The 21767-nt window shown below is 41.8% G+C and overlaps 2 protein-coding genes across 2 annotated transcripts in view; both read left to right on the top strand.

Annotated features, from left to right (window-relative positions):
• Positions 1 to 8638, top strand: part of LOC309393725 (cytosolic phospholipase A2 zeta-like) — a 28525-nt gene extending 19887 nt beyond the window's left edge. The window contains exons 16-20 of the mRNA XM_081956220.1: positions 1028 to 1135; positions 2624 to 2818; positions 3123 to 3289; positions 4496 to 4682; positions 7194 to 8638. Coding sequence (XP_081812346.1) covers positions 1028 to 1135; positions 2624 to 2818; positions 3123 to 3289; positions 4496 to 4682; positions 7194 to 7432 — 896 coding nt within the window. The 3' untranslated portion in view covers positions 7433 to 8638. The remainder of the gene's footprint in view (positions 1 to 1027; positions 1136 to 2623; positions 2819 to 3122; positions 3290 to 4495; positions 4683 to 7193) is intronic.
• Positions 8639 to 21165: 12527 nt separating this feature from the next.
• Positions 21166 to 21767, top strand: part of LOC309387233 (cytosolic phospholipase A2 zeta-like) — a gene marked incomplete at both ends in the record, with an annotated part of 28167 nt that continues 27565 nt past the window's right edge. The window contains one exon of the mRNA XM_081943591.1: positions 21166 to 21252. Coding sequence (XP_081799717.1) covers positions 21166 to 21252 — 87 coding nt within the window. The remainder of the gene's footprint in view (positions 21253 to 21767) is intronic.

Here is a 21767-nt window from a genome sequence, read left to right as displayed (position 1 = left end):
AAACTTGCACAAAGTATTTCTTATTTGATTTTTAAAAAAATGTAAACTGTCCTTTATTAAACAAAATAAAAGCCAATACGTGAAGATGAGGAGAGTTGTAATTCCAACATTTGGGAAATGAAATTGAGGAAGGGTATTAAATCTGTCAGGAGTAAATCTCAGATTGAAACTAATTCTTTATATCACTTTTAAAAACTTGAATGTTTTGCTTTTAATAATAATAGCTACTGGCAGAGTTTTTGCTATCTGATGAATAATACAGCATTTTGGACAGAAAGTGTAATCCACATTTATTTTTTGAAGTGTAAATATGGTACACTAGGATACATAATCTTTAAAAGTAACCAAGCAGCTAGTAACATCCAGTGTCAGCCATTAACTGCATCTTTAAAGTCAATTACTGAAAACACAATGTATTATAATCTTTTTGTTAGTTTATCTCTGTTCCTTTGAAATAACCTTGCATGCTAACTTTTGAAGCTACAGAAGGACCTGCATAAATTAAATTAAAATCTCAGTTCACAGCACCACTTACAACATGCCTAGGATCAAACCAGGCATAGGATTCAAATTTTTTACTACAAATTCTGTGGGCATGGCTTGGTGGGCATGGCAGGGGAAGGATACTGCAAAATCTCCATTTCCTCTGGATCAGCTGTGACTCGGGAGGCAGATAATAGATGGGGGAGGGGCCAGTCAGAGGTAATATTTACCGGTTCTCCGAATTACTCAAAATTTCTGCTACCGGCTAGAATAGAATAGAATAACAGAAGGGACCTTGGAGGTCTTCTAGTCCAACCCCTTGCCTAGGAAACCCTACACCACTTCAGACAAATGGTTATTCAACATTTTCTTAAAGACTTCCAGTGTTGGGGCATTCACAACTTCTGGAGGCAAGTTGTTCCACAGATCAATTGTTCTAACTGTCAGGGAATTTCTCCTCAGTTCTAAGTTGCTTCTCTCCAGAACTGGTCAGAACCTGCCAAATACCACCTCTGGTTCAAACCCCGTTTTGTGTACTCTACAGGAATGTGGGGAAGTGCTTTTGCTGCTAGTTTGGACGATGTCTGTTTGAAGGTAGTTGGCACAGGATTCAGCTTTCTGGAAACATTGGGAGATGTAGTCAAAGTAATAGGTGAGTAAGGTCAATTTGCATAGTAATTAATACTGTAATGCTAGATTTTATTTTTGGGTGTGTGAACTTTTCTTAACTATGACTTTGCCATGGGCATGTTTTTTTTATCCCACCTTTATTATTTTTATAAATAATTTAGCATAACAATAACTCAAGAACATACCTTATACTCCTTCCTTCTCCTATTTACCTCATGACAACAATCTTATGAGTTGGGCTGAGCAACAGTAACTGGGGCAAAGTTACCCTGCTGGTTTTCATGCCAAAGGCAGGACCTCACAGTCTCCTGAATTTTAGCCTGATGCCTTAATCCAGGGGTGTCCAAACTTGGGAACTTTAAGACTTGTGGACTTCAACTCACAGAATTCCCCAGCCAGCATGGCTGGCTGGGGAATTCTGGGAGTTGAAGTCCACAAGTCTTAAAGTTCCCAAGTTTGGACACCCCTGCACTAGTTGAAACTGTTAATTTTGTTTCTCCTTATCTAATATAATTCTTGAAAAACTGCTCCTCCTTCTACCTCTAAATCCCTCCCCCCTTGCTACCCAATACGCAGCTGAAAGTTGGCATGCTCATTATTTATTCTTCACTATTTTTGAGGAGAATTTTTGTTCTTGAATTTTGGGGTTATAATTTGGCATCATGTTTTTCTCCCATTTTACCTCTCAGAGGACTTTTACTCCTTTTTTTTTTTACAGTTGGCCAAAGTGTATATATGTGTTGGGGGGAAAGTTGAAAATTTGGTTCTAACTCTTAAGCTGCTTGGGGAAAGATATTGCCTTCCTAAACCAAGAAATTGCCGATCCCTGCTTATGTGGATAGCAATAGCAATAACAATAGCACTTAGACTTATATACCGCTTCACAAGTCTTTTTATAGCCCTCAGTAAGCAGTTTACAGAGCCAACTTATTGCCCCCCAACAATCTGGGTTTCTCATTTTACCAATCTTGGAAAGATGGAAGGCTGAATCAAACTTGAGCCAGTCAGGATCAAACCCAGAAATTGCCAATCCCTGTTTATGTGGATGATGTAGCTAAAATCCAGTTGTTGTAGTCCCTCATAAAAATCCTAATATTAGTTCAGTATATATATTGCTTTTCTATCAGCTTTCTCAGTACTACGAGGAATGTATCTTATTCAACAATAAGAATATACTGTTTTTAGTAACAAACGTGTGTTAATAATAAATAAATACATTCTAGTAAGATATTCAAGAATATGGATTTTATATCTCAGATATAAAGAGTCTCTAGCTCTGACTCTGTCTTAGAATCAAATCCACGCTTAGTGGGTCTGCTAAACTTCCAAATCTAGATAAGATCTGAAAATGATTTGCTCACTAAAATCATTATAAAAGACCAACAAATGTAACTAGTGTTTGTAATAGTCGAACTCCCTGATTGCTCCAAAGCTATTAATATCTCACAGAGTAGATGCAATAAGTAGATTTGAACTGTTTAACCATATTTAGTATTGTCCGTGATTACAGATGATAGTCGACGATTCCATTTCCGGGATCCTATGAGGCTGAAGACACGTCTGGTTATACCAGGTGGACCCTTACTACAGATTTTCCAGGACTTCTTCAAATCTCGTGTAACTGCTGGTGAAACATTTAATTTCATGCAAGGTTTATACCTCCACAGAGATTATATCAGCCTCAAAAAGTTTGTCATCTCAAAAGGTAATTTTGGATTAGTAAGCCTCTATAGGTTTGTGGTGTAAAAATTATTTTGGGATATGTGTGTATGAATTGGAGGAGGAGAGCAATCTGAATAACACAAGGTTTTCAAATTAAATAGGAAATGCATGCACATTAGGCAAATCATCTTATTAATGAGATAATTATATTTAAAATTTAGCCAGTTTCGCCATCCCGATATAAATAACTTTCATTCAGTTTTAAAATATTTTAGATTACATAGAAGGTTTAGTTTTTGTGCCATTTCATTAGTAAGACTGAAGTATATTGTTTCTCCCCACTCCAGATACACACTTAGATGCTTTTCCTAACATGTTGACTCCGATGGAAGATAATCTTTACTTAGTAGACGGTGGTTTTTCTATCAATTCTCCCTTTCCATTGCTAATTCAGCCAGAAAGAGACGTTGATGTGATTTTATCATTTAATTATTCTTGGGAAGCACCATTTGAGGTAAGATACATTAAGTGCAAAGGGAGTTTTTCTTTGCTCTGGTCTCTGTGTGAAATTTCCATCCATACCAAGATGTTTCATCTCGAAGTCCATCTTCCTTCAAGATGCTAATTTTATTTTATATGTATATTAAGTTGGGTTAAAGTTAGTACATGTAGTCCTCAACTTACAATAGTCATTTAATGACTGTTCAAAGTTACAACAGCACTGAAAAAAGTGACTTATGGTCGTTTTCCATAGTTATGACCTCTCCAGCATCCTCATGATCGTGTCATAAAGATTCAGATGCTTGGCAGCTAGTTCATATTTATGACTGTTGCTGTTTCCCAAGGTCAAAATCTTTTGCAATCTTCTGACAAGCAATGTCAATGAGAATGCCAGATTCACTTAACAACCAAGTTACTAACTTATCAACTGCAGTGATTCACTTAACAACTGAGGCAAGAAAGGTTGTAAAATGGGCAAAATTCACATCAAAAGCCTTACTTAAATTTAGGGCTCAATTGTGGTCATAAGTATAACATTTTGAGTTGCATTTATTTTTTCAAGAAAATCTTAACACCATAAGAAAAATGTATAAATAGGAAAAACCACTATTTATAAGAGAAAAGAGTAGCATTAGGTGAATAAATTTGAGATATATGGATATCATTAAAGACATATTTTTCAGTATTTCATGGAGTGATTAAAAGTATATTATATTGGAGGGAATGGATGAGTATTTTTATTGTTTTAAAAACCTGAAAATCACTATTAAACTATAATCATAATAAAAGTATCAGGAATAGTGGATGATAAATTATGTTCATTGTACTAATTTTAATTTTTTTATAATATTTATAATATACATTTAATTAATTTTCTAAATTAAGGACTCTCATAAAACCAAGATATTAAGACTTCTAGAGAGCAACCCCAAATTTTGAATGTGGTAGAAATCCATATATTAAAATGGCTTCCAACTTAAATTAGATTCAGTGTTAGATTTTCTTTTAAGATGCAGAAGTGTTCTAGACATTGAAGTCTAGTCCCACAACTTAGCCATTCTTCCTGTCCAGTAAGACTATAAAGTATCTTTGTAGCACTACACATGTACATAGCTTGTTCAGTATACTTTGTAGGAATATACGGTTTAATGAAACTTATTAAGAACATTGCAGACTTTAAAAAGACTTTAATAATTATTTAAAAATTGTATTACTACAGATCTTGGAGTTAACTGAAAAATACTGTAGAGAACGAGACATCCCTTTTCCACAAATACTTTTTAATAAAGAAGATGAAGAAAGTCCTAAGGAATGTTATCTGTTTATGGATGCTGAGAACCCAAAGGCTCCCATAGTCCTTCACTTCCCTCTGGTTAATGATACATTCCGTAAATACAAAATGCCAGGTAAGAATTTTTTTAATTTTTAAATGTATCTTTGCACTTTGTTATGGCCCATGGGCTAATCAATAAAATTAATGTAATGTAATGTATCTTGCTATCAATTGTAGCAGAACATTAGATTGGTTGAATATTTTGAACTTTGATTTTGTCATAAATTTGTTGTACAAAACATCAAAAGCTCTCTATGTGGATGAGGGGACAACAGACTTAAACTCAACCCCTCCAAGACTGAGTGGCTGTGGCTACCGGCACCTCGGTTCAGCCAGCTGATCCCATTGCTGGCCATAGGGGGCGAACAATTGCCCCCTGTGGAACGGGCGCGCAATTTGGGCATCCTCCTTGATGCCCGGCTGTCAATGGATGACCATGTGGCAGCCGTGGCAAGGGGGGCGTTCCACCAGGTTCGCCTGGTGCGCCAATTGCGCCCCCTACTGGACCGGGATGCCCTACGCATGGTCACTCATGCGCTGGTGACGTCCCACCTGGATTACTGCAACACTCTCTACATGGGGCTGCCCTTGGGACGTGCCCGGAGACTGCAGTTAGTTCAGAACGCAGCCGCGCGGGCTGTGATGGGGAGTACGAGGTACTCCCACGTAACACCTCTCCTGCGCGAGCTGCACTGGCTGCCTGTGGTTTTCCGGGTGCGTTTCAAGGTGCTGATTACCATCTTTAAAGCGCTCCATGGCACGGGACCTAGTTACTTGCGGGATCGCATCCTCCCACATACATCCCTGCGGCCAATATGCTCACACAGGGAGGGACTTCTCTTGGTGCCGTCCACTAGGCAATGCCAGCGGGCGACACCGAGGAGTAGGGCCTTCTCTGTGATGGGCCCAACCCTCTGGAATGACCTCCCCCCCGACATTAGAACCACTTCTGACCTCCGCTCCTTCCGGCAAAAACTGAAGACCCACCTGTTCCGACTGGCAGGCCTGGCATAATTCAACTGTCCCTCCTGGCAAATGTATTATATCTGGTTATTTTAGGTTTTTTTTAATTTACTGTATTTGTTTTTAGGGGTTTGAATTTATTTTATATCTGCTTTGTACAGTTCTTTTAACTACATTTTAACCTCCTCCATGTCAATTGTCAACTGTACATATTTAATTTAATTTTATTGTATCCTGTTATATATTGTATGAACTGTACACCGCCCCGAGTCCCTTGCGGGAGAGGGGGCGGTCTAGAAGCATTAAATATTATTATTATTATTATGAGGAAATAAACTGGGTGTCATCACAACATTCTATTATAAAGTTGCAAATTTGCAAATCAAATCCAAGCAGAAGATTATTCTTATGTAATAAGACTCTAATTTTACACACACACATGGGGGGCGGGGATGCAAGTGTTATTAAATCTTATATGAATAAGACTCGCTTAACTATTCCCTATATGCTGATTATGGATTTAATATTTCAGCTGCTAATTAATGAGATACAATACAATACAATAGCAGAGTTGGAAGGGACCTTGGAGATCTTCTAGTCCAACCCCCTGCCTAGGCAGGAAACCCTATACCATTTCAGACAAATGGCTATCCAACATCTTCTTAAAGACTTCCAGTGTTGGGGTATTCACAACTTCTGGAGGCAAGCTGTTCCACTGATTAATTGTTCTAACTGTCAGGAAATTTATCCTCAGTTCTAAGTTGCTTCTCTCCTTGATTAGATGATATATCATATAGTCAAGCTGGCCACATGATCATGAAGGCATCTTTGGATGACGCTGGTTCCCTCAGCTAAGAAACAGAGATGTTGTGTTGGACACAACAGGACAGGGAAACTTTTACCTTTTTAGTTTATTAATGAGATGTTCCAAAGCAACATCTTCCAATGTTTGATGTTCAGTTAATACTGGAGTATAGCCCCCATCATCCCATCTTATTTATTTATTTATTTATTTATTTATTTCTTGGATTTCTAGACCGCCCCCTCTCCCAAAAAGGGACTCGGGGCGGTGTACAGTCAATGCAGATAAAAATACAATCATAAAACAATTAAATACATTTGGATGGAGGAGATAGGCTGTACAAGAAATAAATATATTCTAAAATCCTAAAAAACATCCCCAATTAAAAACCCAAACCCAATTAAAATATAAAATATCTTCACTATACTGATTAGAAATAAAAACTCTAGTTCAATATTTAGGGAATTGAGGTGATGAAAGGCTGCTCTAAAAGCACCAGTATTTTACACATTATAAAGAATCTATCCAATAAACCTTTTAACATTGCGAACAAATTTGTTCTATAAAGCAGAACTATGTATAGGACACAAGCGGAATTGCTTCCTTGCAAAAAATGTTAAGAGATTTTTTACAGGGGTGTTTTATAGCAAAATGTATTTGTATTGTGCTTTAATCGGGCACATCCTTGTCTTGTTCCACTTAGGTTAAACATAGTTGTGCATTGAATGATAGATCTAAGCATTGATACTATCCCCCTCTCAGAACAAAGCTAGCATTTAATGCTCACAGAAAATATAATCTTCCCTCCATTATTTACAGGAATAGAACGTGAATCAGAAGAGGAAAAGACTTTTGCTGATTTTCAAATAGAAGGAAAAGATTCACCATACCGGACATTCAACTTTACCTACACATCTGATGAATTTGACCGACTAGTACAGTTGAATTGCTATAATGTCCTTAACAACATGGATGCTATTTTGAAAGCATTAAGACTAGGTTTAAGCAAACGAAAGCAAAAAGCAGGACCTAAGTGCTTCTTTGAAAACATACTGTGAATGAATTTCAGTTCTTTATGGAAGATTTAAGAAGGCCTAACAAATTGCAGATTTATTTATTCCATTGGAGTAAAGAGTGCTTTTATATATTGAAGAAAACCCAGAGACATATTATGTCAGCTGCAGCTAATTATTTGATAGATGTACACTGATTTTCTCAGTCATAGTTTATTTAAAAGTCTCCTAGAAGTTCATTTAAGATATTTCTTTACTCATGTGATCTATGGAGTCTTGTTTTCTAATAAATCGGGAGTTAAGCTCTAATGAAAAAGTTTCATGAGCATCCCAGGAGCAAAATGTGAAAAAAACTAGGTACTGAATTAATTTCATTTTTGATTTTATAAATGAAAAGTGTTCTTCCAAAAGTTATCCTTCCCCCTCCCAAGATGGCAGAGGCAGCCTTCTAGCTGAACTCTGCAATGTACACTTTTTAACTGAGAAAAGAGTAGAAATTTATTTTGTTTTATTTATCTCAAAAGTTATATTTTGGTATAGAGCTATATTTATAAAAACAAATTAGTTTTCAGTGCCCACTCTTACATAGGTAGATGTCTCCTGACCTGAGACAATAATGTGACATTGGGGGTGGGGGGGAGAGAAACATTTGCATCTAGCTTTATACAAACCAACCTAAGAAAAGCCTTGAAACAGTCATAGATTAATTTCATTCCAGAACAAAGACGGTGTGCCATTAAAGATAAAGAGAAAATGGACTGGCAAGACCCTATTTGAAAAACAGAAAGGCTGTGCTGAAGATTGCATGCATTTCTGTTATTTTTCCTGTGAGGGAAAAGTAATTCTTTAGTAGGAAGAATAAAAAAATGTTATTTGAATTAAATGTTCTACTCTTTACTATATATTTTGTTTAAGGCAGTTTTAATGGTGAGCAAATCCTGTGAAACTATCACTAGTCAAATTATAGTTGTGATTTGTGGCGATGCTATTTACGTCAGATTAAGGAGTACAATTAGTATTCTTTGAAGATGGAAATCTTTGAAAAAACATTCATCCTATCAAGTGTAATTTTACAGGTGGTTATTTTAACCAATTTTTGATTCTTAAGACAAATATTGACACTTTTCTTGAAATTACAGGAATTGATGGTTTTGCTTTTCATAAGAAGCTTTATTTCATGTTTTCCACAAAGATTTGTTCATTTTGTTACTGAAACAGTATTTTTTCTACATAATAAAAATATTTTTTTACATGCCAGATTGTAGTTGTGAACATTTGGTGAACTTGAATTTTTATTCAGTGGATTTATGTCAGAGTTGTAGAGTCTGAAACCTTAATCCTGCAAGCCCTTTGAGGGCAATGTGTTAAATACTTTTGGAGTGTGATTATGCTAATTATATTTGATTTTAATTAAATGTAAATCAGATTTTATTTTTGCCTGGGTTCCACCCAATACATTTTGGAATAGGGCTCCCAGAAAACCAATCACAAGCCAAGTGAATATTTTTTCACTGAGTAAAAGCTGAGCATCCTTGATGCATTTTGAAAACTATCATAACTACAGCTTTTAATGACTGTATTCACCTCTGTCAATAACAGACATTACTGTACAGGTATGCCGGCCTACGACCCAGTGAGATTTGCGCACCTGAGGCTCTGAGCAAATACCTTTTTTACAGTAGTCACTCAATGCTTTGACTTGGTGAATCTTAAATTGGAACAAGCAGACAGTTAATGCAACAAAATAACAAATATATACTGTATAAAATCAACTTTAATTATTAAAACCGGGGGAGGGACACTTTTTAAACTGGCATGCTAAACATTTCTCCATCCCTTCATGAGTTGGCAGAAAACTATAGCAACATGAATTCATTGCTTGTGTTTCCAGTTCTATCCTGCCTGTATTGTTTTTATTCTGATACAGTCCTGGCTCCTGCCTGCTCCCTAAGTATGTTCCATGCCCCAGGGCTTGTAATTCAAGAACCAGTTTCCCTTCAGTCAGGAAGAACATGGCCTGTATTGAATCTCACTGCTTAGTGACCTGCCAGGAAATTCAATAGGTGTGGCAACTGCTAACAACAACAAGAGAACAACAGCAAAATATGTTCTCATGCCTTCTTGGGTATGAATTAATTCATTTTACACATTTAAATATTCATATTGTCTTTCAGTGTTTATGCAGTTTTATTTATACAGTTATTTGTAGCTTACCCTATGTAACAAAGGGTATAAATTGATTTACAGTCAAACAAAATAGTCAAAATATTTCATCAGATCCCAACCCTTCTCACTTCTTGCAGAGTAGAGATACTCAGAAGAACTGCCTCCAGTGATTGGATCAGTGGTGGGTTGCTCTTACCATCGCTACCGGTACGCTGATTGCGGCTTGTCCTTGCACAGGCATGCTGTGCGCTGTGCATGTGCGTGATGTGCACTGCGCATGCATGTGCAATCCACCGCCCCGCAACACCCAGCTGCTTGTTGGGGCACGCGCAGGCTCCGCATGATGTGCGTGAATGCACAATGTGCCTTTTGGCATAAATAGAGCCTTTAGAGCGCAGGCAGGCAAATGGGCCAAACAGGCCACCCTACCAGAACACTCAGCTGCTCCCGGCCACTACCGGTAGAGCCGTACTGGGCCGTACCTGCAACAACCCACCACTGGATTGGATGGAGTAAGTAAAAAGCTGAGTGGAAAAGGTGTTCCCATAGAAATCCTAGTGGCCCATCCATTCAGGGCTTTAAAAGTGATTAGACTGCTTGATGATAATGCTTCTGTCATAAAATGCTTCATAACATTTGCCAAACTTCAATTCTAAGCAAGTTATGTGTCCAAGATTTTGGACACAATCTGTAAATTAGCCCATTTGAGGTATCCCATTGAGCGGAGAAGGAGCTGTGGAATGTCTGTCTGGTTGTGGCTTCCCATCTGGCTAGTGAGAGCGCCAGATGTGGAGTGTGAAGCTTGGAGCTGAGCTGACCGTGGAGCTCGGGCGCTGAGTAGAGAAACGAGACTAGGAGAGGCGACAAGAGAAGAACGGAGAAGAACGGAGGCATGAAATGGGTGCTCGTTTGGCTGTGGGTGCCCGTCTGGCTGGTGAGAGCGTCAGACGTGGAGCGAGCCCGTCTGGCTGGTGAGAGCGCCAGACGTGGAGCGTGGAGCGGATCATCAAGCACTGAACAGAGAAACGAGTGTGAGAGGCGTGAGAGGTGAGAGGCGAGAGGCACGGAGAGGTTGGAGAGACAGAAAGATGACAAGAAAGATTGCAAGTATGTTGGTTTGTTGGCGTGTTGGCGTGCTGGTGTGCTAGCCTGGGCGTTGGTCAGAAACCTGGAGGACTGCCTCGTTGTGTGAGAAGTGAGAAGTGGGAAGATCTGAACAAAGCAGCTAGAGGAGGGGTGAGCCGGGCAAAGCATCTCAGAGCAGAGACAATTGAATGGCAAACCTGGAAACTTGGTTTGAACTTTTGATGCTACCATCGCGTCTTTTGACTTTGACTTTGTCGTTTGCTTTTAAACATCTTTTGAACATCTGCTTTGCCGGCTCCTACACCATTTTGAAACCCTCCTGAGTGAAACCCGGTTAGGTGACTAGCCCACTAACTCACCCTTTCATCTTGGGTAAGGAAAACTTCCTCGACAAACAATGATTTTATGATACATCTACATCTCCAGCACCTGTTACCAATTAATTTTACCCTCATGATTCCATTTTTATGTACACGAAGCCGGAATTACTGCGGCTGCGGGAATCCCCTTTCTCGCAGGTTTGGCCTCCAGCCCTTTCAAGGGCCCACCTTGAGGACGGGTTTATTAACCCTGAGAGGTGGAGGAAGCGTAAATTAAGGGGTTTTTTAGTAAAATATTTTTTAAGAATTTGTAGGGATTCTGGGGTTGGGGGGTGGGAGGAGGTCAAGAGCGATGACAGAGCCAGGTCACTAGGTGTGGTCGCGAGCGGAAGGAGTGGAAGGGAGGAGGAGGGGGAGGATATCGTTCCTATACAGGGCTCTTTGATTCCAACGGTCGTAGGGAGGGGCAGATGCGAGGACAGAAGAACTCGTAGTCGGTTGGGAGACCGTGGGTGCTGGTTACACCCAGTCGCTTGTACCAACCCCCGCGTTCTAGGTGGTCAGGAGTTGCAGACCCAGGGCCTGAGGCTGTTGTTATGCAATGCGAGGTCCGTTGTTAATAAGACCCCCTCATTCACGACCTAATTGCGGAGTGGGAGCCGGACCTCGCGGGAATAACGGAGACCTGGTTGGGCCACGAGGGAGGTTTTCCCCTCGTGGAAATGTGCCCACCAGGCTACCGAGCATTTCACCAGCCTAGGGCCCAGGGAAGGGGCGGTGAGGTGGCAGCAATTATTCGGGAGGATTTAGAGCCGAGGGAATCTACTGTGCCACAGACGTCTGGATGTGAATCCCTTGTTGTGAAATGGGGCCCTGGGAGACAGTTGGGCCTGCTGTTAGTATACCTGGCTCCTCGCTATACATCAGCGGCCCTGCCTGAACTCCTCGAGCTGATCGCATCGGTGGCGGTTGAGACCCCCAAACTTTTAGTGATGGGGGATTTTAACCTACCATCGATGGGAGAAGCATCAGAGGGGGTTCGGGAGTTCATGGCTTCCATGACAGCCATGGACCTGACCCAATTGATTCAGGGCCCGACACACGAGGGAGGTCACACCCTGGACCTTGTTTTTGTCTCTGGCCAGTGGTTGAGTGATCTGGGAGGAGGGGATTTAACCATCACTCCCCTGTCATGGTCAGATCACTCACTCCTTCGTCTTGACTTCCCTGGTGCTACCTCCCGCTGCGGGGAGGCGGAACCGGAAAGCATTAGATGGTTCCGCCCCAGGCGCCTGATGGAACCGGATAGGTTCCAGACGGAGCTTGGGCCACCACCTGTAACCCTGACCCGCCCCCGGGTAGAGGACCTGGTGGTCGCGTGGAATAATGCGACTACCGGGGCCTTGAACCGGGTGGCGCCTTTGCGGCCTCTCCGGCGGCAACGATCCACCCTGGCCCCTTGGTTTACTGAGGAGCTAAGGGTGATGAAATGCCGCAAGAGATGCCTAGAGAGTCATTGGAGATCCTCCCGTTCCGAATTTGATCGAACACAGGCACAAGCCCATTTAAGGACGTACCTTGTGGCATTGAGAGTGGCCAAATGCCAATATTGTGCCGCTCTCATTGCATCCGCAGAGAACCGCCCTGCCGCCCTGTTTCGGGTGTCCCACTCCCTCTTGTTTCAGAGGCCGCGGGAGGCCCCTTTACAGGGCAGAGCAGAGGAATTTGGGAAATATCTGCAGGATAAAATCGCTCAAATCCGGAAGGATTGGGTCCCTGTCAGTGGTTCAATGGAGACGTCCGTGGCGAGTCTTGAGGAATCGACCTGGGAGGAGTTTGACTTGGTTGCCATCGAGGATTTGGACAGAATGCGTGGACAACTGCGACCCACCACATGTTTATTGTACCCGTGCCCCTCCTGGCTTGTACTGGCATCCTGGGAGGTTACACGAGACTGGCTCCTGGGCCTAGTGAACGCTTCGTTGAGCGAGGGGTCTCTCCTGGCCGCCTTGAAAGAGGCGGTGGTGAGACCCTTGATCAAGAAGCCTTCCCTGGACCCTCTGGAGCTGGCCAATTATCGTCCTGTCTCCAACCTTCCCTTTTTCGCGAAGGTTGTAGAGAGTGTGGTGGCTTACCAGTTTCCACGACATCTGGAGGAAAATGATTATCTAGACCCGCGCCAGTCCGGCTTCCGCCCCGGTCACAGCATGGAGACGGCCTTGGTCGCGTTGGCGGATGATCTCTGGAGGGCCAGAGATAGAGGTTGCTCCTCTATCCTGGTCCTATTAGACCTCTCGGCGGCTTTTGATACCATCGACCATGGTATCCTGCTGTGCCGGCTGGAGGGGTTGGGGGTCCGGGGCACCATTTTGCGGTGGTTCGGCTCCTACCTTTCTGGCCGGATGCAGCGTGTGTTGGCAGGGGAGGAGAGGTCGACCCTACGCCCCCTTACTTGTGGGGTGCCACAGGGGTCGGTCCTCTCGCCACTCCTGTTCAACACATATATGAAGCCGCTGGGTGAGATCATCCGTGGTTTCGGGGTGGGATATCATCTGTACGCTGATGATACTCAGCTGTACTTTTCCACCCCGAACCACCCCAACGAGGCCGTCGAAGTGATGTCCCGGTGTGTGGAAGCCGTATGGGTCTGGATGGATGGCAACCGACTCAAACTCAACCCCTCCAAGACGGAGTGGCTGTGGGTACCAGCTCCCCGGTTCAGCCAATTAATTCCATCATTGGCCATCGGGGGCATCCAACTCGCCCCCGTGGAGCGGGCACGCAATTTGGGCGTCCTCCTGGATGCTCGGCTGTCCATGGATGGACCATGTGACAGCCGTGGCAAGGGGGGCGTTCCACCAGGTTCTCCTGGTGCGCCAATTGCGCCCCCTACTGGACCGGGACGCCTTACGCACGGTCACTCATGCGCTGGTGACGTCTCGCTTGGACTACTGTAACGCTCTCTACATGGGGCTTCCCTTGAAATGCACCCGGAGGCTACAGTTGGTCCAGAACACAGCCGCGCAGGTAATTATGGGGAGTACTAGGTACTCCCATGTGACACCGTTCCTGCGCGAGCTGCACTGGCTTCTGTGGTCTATCGGGTGCGTTTCAAGGTTTTGATAATGATCTTCAAAGCGCTCCATGGCTCAGGACCTAGTTACTTGCGGGATCGTATTCTGCCCCATACATCCCTGCGACCAATCCGCTCGCACAGAGAGGGTCTCCTCCAGGTGCCGTCCACCAGGCAGTGCTGGGGGGCAGCGCCTAGGAGTAGAGCCTTCTCTGTGGCGGGCCCAGCCCTGTGGAATGACCTCCCCCCGGATATTAGGAATACCTCTGACCTCCGCTCCTTTCGTGTAAAGCTCAAGACCCACCTATTTCAAGTAGCTGGCCTGGCTCAACTTTGATCCAACTATATCGCTCCTGACGGGTTTTTTATTTGGGGTATTTAAATTGTATTAAATTATTTAGGGGTTTTTAAACATTGTGTTTTTAATTGTTTTTTATTCATCAGCTCACCTCCTCCTTGTATATGTATATGTCTTGGTATACGTTTTTGTTATATGTATGTTTGTTTATATATTTATTTCCTATGTTTTATTGTACGCCGCCCCGAGTCCTTCGGGAGAGGGTGCGGCTAAGAAATAAATATTTATTATTTATTATTATTATCTTGGTTCAAAATGTTTTGCTCTAAAGGCACACTGTGTCACCCAATGAAAGATTACAAGAACCAGAGTATTAATAGTATATAGGTTATCAGCATCTTGAATTAGATTTAGAATCAGAATCTGCCAATGTAGGATCTTCAATATGTAACACTGCTGAATATGTTCTAGTTAACACACCACCTAGCATTTTGGACCTATTTAAGTTCCAAGTCATCTTCAAGGGCAGTATCCATGTAAAGTACATTACTCTCAGTTTTGCAAAGTAATCCAGACAAGCGTGCCTAGATGAACTAATTCAGAGGTGGGTTGCAGGCAGTATGCCCAGATACAGGCATACCAGTGCCTGCCCGGAGCACCGGGTACCATTCCGGTATGGTGCTCCGGAGGGCCCACCCACCCACCCGAGCTCCTTATCTATATTTGAGCTGCACAGCGCCTGCGCGATGCTCCTCCAAGCAGCTGGAGCATCGCAGAGGCTTGAGGAGGCATCGCAAGAGGTAAGGACGCATGCACATGCTGCGTGCATGTGCACGCAGGCTGCCTGTGTGTGCACGCACACTGCCCGTGTTCATGTGGTGGATGCCAGACCCCATTGCAACCGGTACCCACCACTGAATTAATTCTACTTTATTGTACAGTTATATTAACAAAATCTTTCAAGTTTGAAAGTACATTTGTCCTCTATCACCGTTCTACCCAAGAAATTAGGAGGGCCCCTTCTGAAACATTTGTCAAGCCCAGATTCCTGCTACAATCTGCCTCTTATCTGGGGTTTCTGTGGTTCTGGCTCTTTCGTCTGTCTCCCAAGATGAACCCTCACATATTACAATTATAGTGGTATATAGAGGAAGTGACAAGGGCAGCAATTCCTGTTGCCAGCACATCTCAGCCCAAAAAGCCTGCAATTATCACATGAACTGAAGCTGGCAAAGGCCTCTTGGCCACAGCTTCCACCTGCTGTTTTTGGAAGGGCTTAATGGAAGTGGGATCCCATGCAAAAACAAAGTTGGAACCAGGATCAGGTCAGACAGATTACTGACAACGAATAGATGTACAGTATCTTGTATTTGAGGGGCTCAGTGGCTAAGACGCTGAGCTTGTCTATTAGAAAGGTCGGCAGTTTGGCGGTTCGAATCCCTAGCGCTGCATAACGGAGTGAGCTCCCATTACTTGTCCAAGTTTCTGCCAACCTAACAGTTCGAAAGCAAGTAAAAATGCAAGTAGAAAAATAGGGACCACCTTTGGTGGGAAGGTAACAGCGTTCCGTGCGCCTTCAGCGTTTAGTCATGCTGGCCACATGACTACAGAGACGTCTTTGGACAGCGCTGGTTCTTTGGCTTTGAAATGGAGATAAGCACTGCCATCTAGAGCCGTGAATGACTGGCAAATATGTGCAAATGGGAACCTTTACCTTTACCTTAATGTGAGTTTGCTTCAACCAATTCAGTTTATTCCAGTTCAAGGAACTGGGCCAGGAGTTTCACAGTGTTCCCAATCCAGCCCTCTGGTGAAAATATATACCTGGCTATTATTCGCATAAGCATTTCTAACTGGAGTAACAAGATCAGCTAGAAATGTCTCACATTCTAACTCTTGCAGGTAATCCGGAAGGGTACTATGGTGAACAGCACTGAAAGCCAGAAAGAGGTTTAATAATATCTTAAGGGGCTTCTTAAGGCATTTAATTAGGCACCTTAAACCATTTAATAGTAAACATTTATTCTAAAATCACAAAGGAAAATATATTAAACTCTAGTCTCAAAAAGCACTCCAATAGTGAGATAACAGTTGAGAGTGACAGTTATGGGGACAGTAGGAGCCAAATAATTTCCAATAGAAAATAGGTTTATGGAGACTGCCAATAATGTTGCATTTGCTTTCCAGGAACAGAGCAGCGTCAGGGTCCTTCACTGGCATTACATCATTTTGTTCCAGAAAGCCCAAACATGCAACCACTTTTAATAACCAGGCAAGTTCTAGACAAATATCCTCATAGTCAACATTGCCCTGTTTTGCTTGAAATCAGAATTCAGATTCCCCTAATTTACTCCACACCTACTGTGTTTCTCCAAATATTAGACAGGTTTGTATTTTCTTTTGACCCCCAAAATAAACGCTTGACCTTATTTTCGGGGAGGTCTTATTATTTTTGAAGTGCAGGAGGCGGCAAGCGTAGTCATCTTATGGCTGCTGCTGTGTTGCAATATTTTCAGGGAGGGCTTATTTTTGGGGGAGGGCTTATTTTCAGGGAAACAGGGTAGACCCAGGTGGAGTTTTCACAAAGCCAAATGGCCAGAATTTGCCAAAGGCTTGACAGTATCATACAATGGATCCCACCAACAAGTCAATATTACCATAGATTTGTGAGGGCTGTACTTGCTTCAGCTAAAAGGATTCAGAAAAGATTATATTCCTGGATGGAACAAAGAGACTGAAGACCTCTACCAGAGGTCTTTTCTGCAGAGATTGCCAGTGATCTCTTACACAGCTTGGATGCAACTTGTCGCAAAACATGGGAACAACTCACAACCTCATTAAATTTTAGCAAATCCAGCAGGAAAGCCTGGAGCCTACTAAGGAAATGGGAGCTGCAAGACTACTCGACAAACACCCAGCGTAACTAATGACCAAATAGCATCCCTCTCTAAAGTCCCAAGGGTGAAAGAGCACTCAGCTACCATCAAGGAAGTGCTCTCAGCCTTTTGATGGTCTGTTCCATCACACTCTGAATTCACCCACCCTTTCTCTGTGGATGTAGCCATCAATAGTATGAATTCCGGCAAAACACCAGGTTTTGATGGCATCCACTATGAATTTTTAATTCATTCGGGGAGACTAACAAAGAATTGGCTCAGCAAATTCTTTTCAAACATACTTTCTAGAGGACACCTCCCACTGAAATTCAAAAAAGCCAAAGTAATATTGCTTCTGAAACCTGGCAAACCACAAGACAGAGTAGAAAGCTAATGCCCCATTGCCCTTCTGAGTTCTTGTTACAAATTTCTGGAGAAACTCATCATAAACAGAATTGGACCCAGAATAGACACATTTCTGCCCATGGAACAAGCTGGCTTTTGTCATAATTGCAGCTGTGTTGATCAGTGCGGAGCCTAACAGGACACATGGAGGCTGGTTTCCAGCAAAGCTTAAAAACCACAGCTGTATTCATCGACCTTACAGTATATGATACAGTGGTGGGTTACGACCGATACGGGCATACCGGTGCCTGCTGGGAGCACCAGGTACCATTCTGGTATGGTGCTCTGGAGGGCCCACCCACCCGCCCGCTCTCTTTACCTGTATTTGACCTAACCGGGCCATTTGCGCACACACATGGAGCGTACGGCACCTGCACATGCTGGACGCCCGGCCCTGTTGCAGCATACTGTTTGCAACGGGATCTGGAACCCACCACTGATGCAATACCATGTGGAAGAAGGATCTGCTTTACAAACTGAGTCACATCATCCCTTGTGAAATCCTCTATCGCTTAATAAACAACATGCTCAGCAATAGATTCTTTCAGATCATTATGGAGGACAATATTAGCAAGTTAAGAAGCTTTCCACAAGGTTCTGTACTGGCACCCACACTGTTCAATCTTTATATCTCAGATATGCCAGCTACAAGGGGATGTAAATTTGGATATGCAGATGACCTGGCCCTAACAGTGCAAGATAAAAACTTGGAAGTATTGGACTGCCTCTTCTCTGAGGCCCTGAAGTCCCTGAGAAAATTCTTTGCTGACTGGAGACTCATACCCAATGTTATAAAAACCATAACAATTTGTCACAGTAGTAAGGCCTTAACATTGGATAATATTTTCTCTGTACACAGAGCAACTCAAGAAAACCTATTGAGGCCACCAATGAAGGGGCCACAGAATTACTTTGCAAACAGTAAAACTACTTTATAATAAGTCACTTTTACAACCGGATCAGTTACATTTGCCGCCGCCTACAATGTAGGCAAAGTGGGATAAATGACTATATGTGCTTGATGATTTCATCACTGAACTACAATGACCAACATAGTTAGATCAGACATCATGTTATATTTGTATGATGACAATTTTCCTTCATAAAATCTTTTAGGTCACATTGCAATTTGTTACGGATGCTATTGCAAGCTAATGATTGAGAGCTTGGCCAATGAATTGGTGCTTTATTACACATAGTGATTTCATCGACTCTGCCCATGTGGTCTTTTGAAACTTACACAAATTATTAATAGTAGGATATGTTTATTATTTATGCTTTCCATGACCATAGCCAAAGTTGCATTGTTCCATTTCTCACTTGAAGAATGACAGTTAGAATTTCTAGTAAGGTAGTATTCTATTAGAACCATCCATTGAAAGTCACTTAGTTTCAGTTAAGAAACTGAGCCAACTCACCTCTCTCACCTGTCTCTTAAGGTCTGTTGTTTTGCTTTGTAGTCTAAGTCAGGTTTACCCAATAAGAAGAGTACTAACAATCCTGGTATTCTGTCCATATTGGAAACTATTCATGACAAATATTTCAAATAGTAGTTTTTACTAAACTCATTTTTTGTGAGTGCAAAGTATTCTCTCTTCAAACATTGTTGAATATTGTTTGTTTTTGCTGATGCCTCTTTCCAACTTACTGTGAACCTCCTTGCCAAACCCCAAACTGCAGGAATACCTTTTGACTTTAGAGGGGATAGCATTGAATAGGAGAAACGGAAACTTTTAGTTGTAAAAGTAGATTGTTTTCCATTACTGCAGAACAGAGGTGGTCTTCAGCAGGTTTTGACTAGTTCTGGAGAACCGGTAGCAGAAATTTTGAGTAGTACAGAGAACCGGTAAACACCATCTCTGACTGGCCGCACCCCCATCTATTCTCTGCCTCCCGAGTCCCAGCTGACCAGGAAGGAATGTGGATTTTACAGTAACCTTCCCCTGGAGTGGGTTGGGAATGGAGATTTTACAGTATCCTTCCCTTGCCACAGCCACCAAGCCACGCTCACAAAGCCACGCCCATAGAACCAGTAGCAATTTTTTTTGAATCCCACCAGTGCTGCAGAAGTACATTCAGATATGAAGCTCCTCTTTTAAAGCACTGCCTGTAAGCTCCATTAGAAATGTCTGTGAAAGCTGGAAGTCATTGGAGGATTCAGTTTATCTCAAAGAAAGCGACTCTTTGAATAAAATGCTTGAAACCAGCTAGTACAGCTCTCAAACGTCAGAGAGTCCAACAGAATTTCAAACTGGGCGTTCTCAAATGTTAATTCAATCTGCACTGAATCTGTTTTTCATTTCAGAACTATAGTAAGAAGATTCCTCAAAAAACTACTCTGTCTTGATGTCAAAGTCTGGTTCAACCTTTCAGAAACAGATATTAATGTGCTCTGTGCATTAGTCTTCTACACTTTAATTGTATCTTTAAACTTAGCTTGACTTTGATTACGGTACTTACTTGGTGCAGAATATATAATATAATTTTATCTTATTGATCTTATTTTTATAAACAAAAAATACAGCATTTGCTGCAAAACACAGCTGTTAATAGTTTAATCCTAATACACATGCAATTTATGTATTTTTAAAATTTGTAGCAGTGAGCTTATTTATGCCGAATATACTTTGTATGGTATGTAAGAGGATTCAGTTAATTAGACATATTTCAGACAATTTGTTCAATAATGACACACACATTTCATGTCAACAGAATGTCACTGATTCCTTCCGTTTTTGCAAATGTTGATACTCTTCAATTGCCGTCTTTATCATTTCAGTTCTCTTTCCCTAAAATATGATATTGATTGAAAAAGGGGTGTGTTGGATTACTGATCAAGTCATCTTAGTTCACAGGATACCAACACATGGAGGTTGTACATCTGGCTGAGGGAAGGCATGACCCAGACAGCAATGTCATGTGAACATGGCTATTGTGCCTTAATTGTTATTAATTGTAGCACGAAATGATGGGTGGAATGTTTTGAGACAGGTGATGCTCAAAATCTGTAACAGAAATATAAGTAACCCAGGGATTTCTCTGTACCATTACATTTAGAATGGAGAAGAATTTACCAGAACTAATATGTTTGCACTGTGACATTATTTTACACTGTACTTGGTAGTTTAAGCCTGTAATTTAAGTCAACTTTTACTGTGTCAGTTTGGAAACCAAAACTGAAATATTTTCTTCCGTAGGAATGACAGCACGTTTTTCCTGTCAGTATAGGAAATAACTTCTTTGGAATAAATTGGGTCCTAATTTAAAAGAACAGTCATTCTCTGATTAAGAATGAGGGATAAAATTGGCATTTCCTGGTTCTGAACACAAATATTTCATTCAAGTCCTTAGAGCAAATGCTACAAATCTCTAGAGGCTATTTTTCCAATTACTCTGTTTTTATTTTTAGGGAGGCAGGAGTCAGAGCAAGCTGCAGAAGGTAACTTAAATGATGGGCTAGGACATAATGACATACTTTACTGTTTGGTGACCTCAAAAGCTTTTCCATTTTCATTGTGTTTACTATAGGGTCTGCATCTTCCTCTCTGTTGCTGATGTTATCTTCAGCAATGCTTGGCCGATTATCGACTCGAATGCTGCCACTTCTGGCTGTTAATATTATCAAGAAAAAAGACATGGAAGTATGTGAATATAAATGTATTTATATTCTTAATAAAATTTTAAGCAAGTATTGAATTAGAGAAAATTAGATTAGTATTTGCTTCCTATGATAAAAAGCAGATAACTAAATATAGCTATAGAGTGCAAACTTGGAGGGCATCATGTGGCTCATCTCATTCAAAGTCTTGTTCTATGCAAGAATCCAAATTTAGTCATTCGTGACAGATATTTATTCATTTATTTAATTCTTTTTTTTATTTCATTTTAGAACATTTATATTGCCCCTATGTTAGATTGGGTAATGGATAGGCACACACGGGCTCAGCGGTAACAGTAGCTCTTTATTAAGTACAACAAGTGAGAAAGTCCAGCGAAGGTTGAGTCTGACAGCAGCCCTTTCATAGGGAGCTGTCAGACCCTTTGACCAATAGGATTAAACTTCTGTTCCCGCCAGAACAGAGGACCTTGGTGGAAACCACTGTAGTTAGAACAAGTATCTAACACCCTACTTGCACCTAGTGACTCAAGGCAGCTT

The sequence above is a fragment of the Natrix helvetica genome (genome assembly GCF_964273705.1).
Source record: "Natrix helvetica genome assembly, chromosome: 1".
Classification (NCBI taxonomy): domain Eukaryota; kingdom Metazoa; phylum Chordata; class Lepidosauria; order Squamata; family Natricidae; genus Natrix; species Natrix helvetica.
Note: the sequence above shows the minus strand (reverse complement) of the source record. Positions and strands in the feature narration are given on the sequence as shown.